The 8,033-nt window shown below is 34.9% G+C and overlaps 2 protein-coding genes across 2 annotated transcripts in view; one reads left to right on the top strand and one right to left on the bottom strand.

The window, feature by feature from the left end:
• The window catches only part of LOC128994079 (uncharacterized), a 33,094-nt gene extending 32,821 nt beyond the window's left edge, over positions 1-273 (bottom strand). Inside the window, exon 1 of the mRNA XM_054418316.1 lies at positions 20-273. The gene's annotated coding sequence lies outside the window, so the exon portion shown is untranslated. The remainder of the gene's footprint in view (positions 1-19) is intronic.
• Positions 274-3,032: 2,759 nt separating this feature from the next.
• Positions 3,033-7,828, top strand: LOC128994741 (uncharacterized). The gene is made up of 3 exons (XM_054419496.1): positions 3,033-5,528; positions 6,593-6,807; positions 7,724-7,828. The coding sequence occupies exons 1-2, from the start codon at positions 3,333-3,335 to the stop codon at positions 6,752-6,754; spliced, it is 2,358 nt and encodes a 785-aa protein (XP_054275471.1). The 5' UTR covers positions 3,033-3,332; the 3' UTR covers positions 6,755-6,807; positions 7,724-7,828.
• Positions 7,829-8,033: the final 205 nt, after the last annotated feature.

The raw sequence follows: 8,033 nt of genomic DNA on the forward strand, positions 1-8,033 counted from the left end.
TCAATATTCTTAAGCGTACCTATGTTAATATTTTAAGCCCAACGTTTCCTAATCCCTTTCTTCAAGTTTCAAGAAGACATAAAGTTACATGCCGTGTTGTGTTGCACTTGGTATTTGCAATTACTCTACTCCTCCTCTTCTCTACTCTACTTTGATTTTGACTTGACGTTGAAACTTTGTCTCTGTATGTCTGGTGCTGGTCGGTGTTCTCTCTGCTAAGTGCTAATATAAGACAATACTCAATAATAGTCTCTTCGAAAGCTTCTCTTTCTACTCTAGTCATAGTCTACTGAACACTCTGTAGTGAACAGAAACAGAACACGTCCACTTGCAGCCAGGTCGTGGTCGTGGTTTTAGCCTCGACTCACACATCACAAGACAATGACATTCTTCGACAATCTGGTTTCTGTCTGGTTCAACTTGAACCACCAATTATAAACTGGTCCTGGTCCAGTCCCGGTCCCCCAGACTCCCAGTCCTGGTTGGTCCAGTCCACTGAGCTATAACGATACACGTATCACCAAAGTTAACATACATCTCAATTACTAGGTGGCGTTTGCAGAGGCATCCACAAAATTGAGCGGAGTCATCAAGGGACTAGCGTCTGGCCTGGCGGTACAGAGAACCAGCAGCCAACAGAGGTGGGGGTAGGAGCCTTCCCCTCATTTATCTGCTTCATTATTTGCTTTGGCTTTCTGCTTGATGCCCTAGCTAGACGGCGTTGTTATTGTTTGTTTATGCATCATAACTTCATAACTTGTTCGTTCGACTTTTGTCAAGGAATGTGATGTGATGTGAGTATTATAATGGTATCGTATTATTCTATACTTATTTTCTTTAAAGCTATTACAGTGTCTACGATTAAATTTAATATTTTGAGTGTCCTTAATATGTAGGTAGATAAGTGGCTGTAAAACAAAAAGTTCTTGTAGTTTGTGATTACAGTTAAATCATGGAAGTAAGTATACCGATGGTACATTTTTATTTTAAATCAGGTACTTAGGCCCTACCAGCAAGAAATATTTTTCTATTAATGTTCACCTTTTATTTTACCATAATTAACTTATACTTAGAGACATTCTTGTCTAGCTTATTTCCTTCTTGATCTACTGATCTAACGTCATAGGGGTACACTTCCATATCTGTTGGCAAAAACAACCGAATGCAACTGAATATTGATTATTCAATTGTTTAAGTTAATTCGATATATGGTTTGGTTAGTTAGGTTAGGTTAACCTTACCTAACTAACCAAATGATAAGTATATCGAATAATCGATATATCAATCGATATTACTCATTCGGTTGTTTGTGCCAACAGATGGAAGTGTACCCCGTCATAGCTTAATGTTGGTTTATTGGCGGTTTTACATACATGACCAAAATAAACTAACTATAGTAACTTAACTTAAATTTAACTTAGACCTAATTAAAAAGAACATACTTTAATTGACTTACTAACCGAATTTGACATGATTACGGCTAGTGGCCCTTGAGTTCTGCCTCCCAGAAGGCAGCGATGTTGGCAAGGACTGAGTTGAATGCATCGCCGCCGTTATTTAGCTGTCACATGTACTCCACCAAGTAGGGGCAGCATGCTGCGGGGGTTAACTTATGTTAGGTTGGGTATCATAAATAGGCCTATGTTTGTAAGACTTTCCTTGTTTCTTTATAAATCTAACGATACCAGTCATTAACTTACTCAGGACACTGAACGAGCGTGGTGACAGGTCTGGTCAACACCCTGACCTTAGCCTACTTGTAGTGGATTTGGCGGGTGAAAGTATGACTCATCTGGTACTGTTCGACTCATAATGAAACTATATTTATTTGAATAACTTCTTGATCGGCATTGTACGTGTTATTATATTTACGGAAAGTAAATAAAAGAAACGTCTTATAACACTTAAAACATATATTTACGCTTATACTGTTACTCACAAGACGGTAAATATACAAAAAAGATGGTAAGTGGTGATCGATTTCGATTGGACACTCCAATCATCATCAGACCCAATAGGCGAATGCTCGCCTATTGGCGAACATTGGACATAGGCCTATGTCCAATCAAAATCGATCACCACTTACCATCTTTTTTGTATATTTACCGTCTTGTGAGTAACAGTATAAGCGTAAATATATGTTTTAAGTGTTATAAGACGTTTCTTTTATTTACTTTCCGTAAATTTATTTGAACCCAACCGCAGCGTGCTGTATAAGGGTGGCCTCCGGATAATACCAAAGTACCGATCAGGTTAGGTTAGTTTAGTTTAGTCAGTTATTTTAGGTTTCCAGTAAAAATATTTGGGTTTTAAATACTGCTACATGTGCGCCTAACCTAACCTAAGAGTAACGGGAAATTACAAAAATGTCTTGCCGGAAAGCAAGTATTCGGAGGTTAGGTTAGTTTAGTCAGTCATTTTATGTTTCAGGCATAGAGATTTGGGGTAGGCCCTATAAATAGCTATATGTGCCCTATATATAATGCTATATGTGCCTAAACTAACCAAACCTAACTTATGAATAGCGGCTGCTAACAAATTTAACGTGGAACACCCTTTAACCTTCAAATAGTCGCCTGCTAAGAATCCTTACTTTCCAGCAAAAAATGCTTGCATTTCTCAGTCACTACTAACCAGCAGAACAATCAACGGTAACGTGAAAAAATTGAAGATGACCCATACTTGGCTCAGAATTACCAACATAAGTTACTTACTCCCTTAGGTTGCACTTTGTAAGGTTAGATTAATTATGGTATATTATGTTAGGCTGAGTTATTTAGTGTAAAGTCACATCATAGGCCTATTGAGTCATCAAAGGATATAATGCGCTATTTCGGGAAATGATACATTGACTAAATGTTTTTTTTTTTTCAAACAAATAGCCTAACATCATTTTTCTTATTCTTTTTCAGATGAAGGCGTACAAGTGTCTGTACTGTGATAAAAGTTATGGAAATAGAGGTAGTCGTAGTCGACACACAAGAAATGTTCACAAAATTTGTGATAGTGGTGAATCCAGCGGGAATTCTCAAGCGAAGAAGATTAGGCCTACGTGTCAATATTGCAACAAAGTTTTTTCAGACAAAAGCAATTGCAACAAACATATTAAGGCAGTACATAAGAGGAACTTGAATGGTGAAGTACTCCTTGACTCTGAGAAATTGGAGTGTCAGCATTGCGTTAAAGTGTTTAGTTCTAAATTTAATTATACTCGCCACATTTTGACGGTTCACAAAATAGACTTGAAAGATGATTGTAAACTCGAATCGGAGAAATGTTCATGTGTATTGTGTGACAAGCAATTTGCAGATAAGGGAGACCTACAAAATCACATGAATGCAATTCATTTCCCTCAAGGAAATACTATTTCTAAAGGGAAATATTGGGAACAGGCTTCTCTTGAGGGCAGGTTCAAATGTTCTAGGCCTAATTGTATTGCAGCTTTTGCAGAGGAGAGATCTCTGAAATTGCATGTACGAAAACATCACCACAACTTTGGTAGAAAATGGAAATGCCCTCTTTGCCCTTACACTGCAAGGCAAAGAACAAATGACATCCATCGTCATTTCGAAAAAAATCATGACATTCCCCTAAGAAAAGAACACCATGTTTTCAAATCAAGAGAAGAATTCATTTCTTGGAAATGTGAAATGGAAAAAACAAGTGTGTCTACTTACAGAAAAAGATCGTCTAAAGAAAACTATTTATATTATCAGTGCCATAGATGTGGTTTTTATAATTCAGAAGGTCGAGGTAAACGTCACATAAAAATATCAGGGACATGCAAAATTAATGGTTACTGCCCTGCAAACTTAACAGTGAAGATAAAAAATGACACTCTTCATGTTACTCATGTTGTAACACATGTTGGCCACAAAAACGAAATAAAACATAAAAAACTTTCGAGTGAAGAGAGGCGGCTCATAGCGCTTCAGTTGGCCGATAAAAAGCCACACGAGGAAATCCTAAAAAACATCAGAGAATCAATTAGCAATTATCAACTGCAAAGGATACACTTAACAAATAAAAAAGATATAGTAAATATTGAAAAGAGTTTCAATTTACACCATGAATCAGTGAAACACCCATTCGATCCGGTGAGTATTTCATCTTGGGTGAAAGAAATGAAAAACTCAACCACTATAGCACATGTTAGTTTTAAACCTCAGGGTGTAAAGGACCCTCAATATCCTGATCTTCAAGAAAATGATTTTTTGCTGATATTTATCACGAATGCTCAGAAAGCCATGTTGCAAAAATTTGGAGCTGATACCATTTGTATAGATGGAACACATGGTTTAAACACATATGATTTCCAACTGTTTACATTATTAACTCTAGATGAAACGAGGGAAGGATTCCCTTCAGCTTTCATGTTCAGCAACAAAGCCGACATATCAGTAATGAAGATATTTTTTGACTGCATAAAATCAACTGCAGGGGTTATAAAACCAAAAGTCTTCATGTCGGACATGGATGCAACCTTTTATTCATCCTGGAACCAAGTAATGGGACAAGTAGAAAATAGACTTTATTGTTCATGGCACGTCTTGAAAGCTTGGAGAAGAAAATTAGGAGAGGCCATCAAAACAAAGGAAAAACGTGAATATGTTCAGAAAATATTACAAACTTTAATGTACGAACTAGACATTGACACGTTTCACAGACTTCTGGAGGGATTCCTATCTACACTGAAAGCTGACGATGTTTTTCATGATTTCTTGGAATATTTCAGCAAAAATTATTTATCAGTTGGACAGTACAAATCATGGGCATATTGTTATAGAGTACATGCTGGTATAAACACTAATATGTCTCTGGAAAGTTTCAACAGGGTGTTGAAGTATTGTTACCTGAAAGGGAAAAAGGTAAGACGGTTGGACAAGACACTTTGTGCGATATTGAACTTGATGAGAGACAAAATATTTGATCTTCTTATTAAAATGCTTAGAGGAAAGCTGGTGAGGAAACTTCAAACCCTACGGAAATGTCACAAAAGAAGTTTAACTGTTGGAAATAATCAGATAATGGTGAATGAAAATAAATGGCTGGTAACTTCTTCGACACAAACAGAGTTTTATACAGTTAAACGTGTAAGGCAATGTAAAACCTGTCAGTTACAGTGTTTTAGTTGCAATTCATGTTTTCATGAATTTGTTTGTAACTGCATTGAAAGTGCAATTAGGAATAATATGTGTAAACACATACATGCAGTGGCAACAATGGTCCATCGGGTTCAAGAAGAACACAACTATATGAGGTGTGATGGAACCAAAAATGAAGGGTCAATTCACCGTGACCTTGAAAACGATGAAAATCAGTTGGAATTATTGAATGAAGTGAGCAGACCTACAGATAAAAACTTGGCAATTGAAAAGAAAATTGCAAAAGCAATGGAAGATATAGCTACAATTACACACAACGTTACAAGTCTAGATGTGGCCTCTTATTTTGAAAGAGAAATTACAAGAATCAAGACAAATATAGAAGCTATGAATGAGCAATCTATCCATACTTCAACTTTACAGGTAGGTCCATATGTTTTATTAGATACCTGTTTAAGTAAAAGTTTCAAGCTGTTAACAAAAAATTATGTTCGTTTAATCATTGGTAATCTTGTAAATTTTAATAAACTACCAAACAACATCAAAATCAGAGGAAAATAATAATAAATTTAAAAAATTACTGAAGAGCTTTTAACAGAAAATGCCTTTTACATTGTTAAAGATTTTATGAACAGCGAATTTTAATCAACAAAGTGGAAGTTATACGCTTCAGTGTCTAGTAAATTAAATCAGCTGCTTAAGTTATACCATATGTTTCAATAATTATACTATGTCTTGTTGAAGCAAATGAAGTTATTAATGTTGTTACCTCAACCCTCTAAAATAATGAATGACATAGTGGTGGGAATCACCGAATGAAAATAACCGAATCAATCGGTTATTGATGCTGAATAGACTAATTCGGTGATTTTATCCTGGTTCGGTTAAATTAGTCTTACCGAGCGATTCGGTTATTTAGTTATTTAGTTGATTTAGTTTGTCACATCATCAGGTAACTAAAATTTATTCGGCGATTCGTACGACTAAAAATCACCGACTGACGCTAAACGACTAAATGCCATTCAGTTTCCCATAAGCTGAAAATTAGTTGTGGTTTGTGACAGTGAGTAATGACTAAAATTGATTCGGTGATTCATTCGACTAAAAATAACCGATTGACGCAAAAAATAACTGATTGATTATTCGGTCATGGAAACCATTCGGTTATCCCATCACTAGAATGACAGCTAGTAACTAGATTCATATTTCCTACAGATGGTGTTAATATCAGATGATTTGAGTTCAGTTAGTAGATTAGTTACTATATTTACACCACGAAACCAGTTTGCCGATTAGGTTATTTTTAAGTACGAACACAACTACTTTAACAATCAGCTGTTTTGTTAAGAGCGTACAGATAGTTTCCGGAAAGAAAACTAGACTTCTATGTATAGTAGAAGGATCCGCTACATGGTTTTCTTACACCATTACTTAGCAACTGTATAAGTATTTATGAGTCTGATAAATCCTTTGCCTATTTGTTGCAGGTAAAGGGTGTGCTGCCTAATGGCAATGAAAAATTTGAACAACAAAGAAAGTTTTTTCGAGCCAAAAAAAGGACTATGGCAAAAAAAATTCACAAAATTTCAACTGAAGAACGGAATGCTCTTGCTTTGCAACTATTATCAACCAAAGATGCTGTAGGTTAAGAAGTTTCTAGGCTGATAAATGAGGAAGGCTCTCATGAATGAAGGACTTAGAGGTAAATCCCCATTCGTTCAAATTTTAATTTTTTAGCCTATAGCAATATAGGCTAATATAATATACAATAATATATAAAAATAAATTTGGTTAAAATGTTTTTGTGGACCCCACAAAAAAATGCTTGCGGACCCCTATGGGTTTGCGGACCACACTTTGAGAAACTCTGGCCTAAGTTCAACATAATAGTATAGGCCTAAGTTTACTTCAATTAAAATATTTTAATCTGAGTTAAACTTAAAAAGTTATAACTCTACTTTTTTTAAAGTATTTTATGGACAAATAACGTAATCGTAACTTAGGCCTAACTTAAACTTAACTTAATATTTTTTTAAGTTACCTTAGTTAAATTATCGAATAAAAGTTGCATCTGATGATATAACATAGGCCTTTTGTAGGTTTTCAGAACTGTAGCTGGGAGCTTTGACTGGGAGTTTTAACATACATATTTTATAACTAAAATAACATAGGTCTAGGCTTGAGTTTAGACACAGTTATGTAATAAAGTCCTTCTAAGGACTAAAAAGTTGTACACATCGGCCTACAGCTGGATTATTTTTAACCAGAAGCGGTTAAGATAGGCACTGTAGGGGTGGCACTATTTTTATTAAAAATATGAAATCCTGCAGATTCACCTACGGATTTTACCGAAGTGATACTGCCGCAACGCCTAAATAATGTAATTGTGTTTTATACATATTGTGGGAAGATCATATTATTGTACAGTATTTGTATATCATTGTAGGAATAAATTAATTTTCATTAAACAGGCCTACACTGGTTGTGAGTTAAACTGCGTTAGTTTAAATTTTGCTTACTTGCCTATTTTTTTTTTTTTATGCCAGATACAAAATCTATCATTTTGGTTAATTATTCTTAAATTTAATATTGATTCTATTTGTTTTGACTTTTTTCAGATGGAAAAACCTGCCACTGTAGAAAATGGGGAAGAGACGTGGCATTTTCAAATGTAAATGTGTTACCTATGTAAATCTTTAATATAAATCTATTTAGGCAAATTACCTCTTGTGTTTTATTTTTAATTTCAAAGAATTTGGAATTCCACATAGTTACTGAATAGTAATAATAGGTAAAATTGTATGGTTGAAAACTATGATCTACTCATCTTTTCCTGCTCTTTTATAAAAATAAGTTTTTAGATGGTATCTCGCTTTTTTTATTTAGAGAAGTGTCTTGGCATTTAACAACTAGAGGTATTGAAGTTAT

This window comes from Macrosteles quadrilineatus, unplaced genomic scaffold (genome assembly GCF_028750875.1).
Source record: "Macrosteles quadrilineatus isolate MER2022 unplaced genomic scaffold, UCM_ALF_1.0 Scaffold_5__1_contigs__length_97177068, whole genome shotgun sequence".
NCBI classification, from domain to species: Eukaryota; Metazoa; Arthropoda; class Insecta; order Hemiptera; family Cicadellidae; genus Macrosteles; species Macrosteles quadrilineatus.

Coding starts and splice junctions, on each gene's coding strand:
- LOC128994741 (XM_054419496.1), top strand. CDS start 3,333: ATGAATGCAATTCATTTCCCTCAAGGAAATACTATTTCTAAAGGGAAA. Junction 5,529..6,592: donor TCCATACTTCAACTTTACAG/GTAGGTCCATAT, acceptor TATTTGTTGCAG/GTAAAGGGTGTGCTGCCTAA.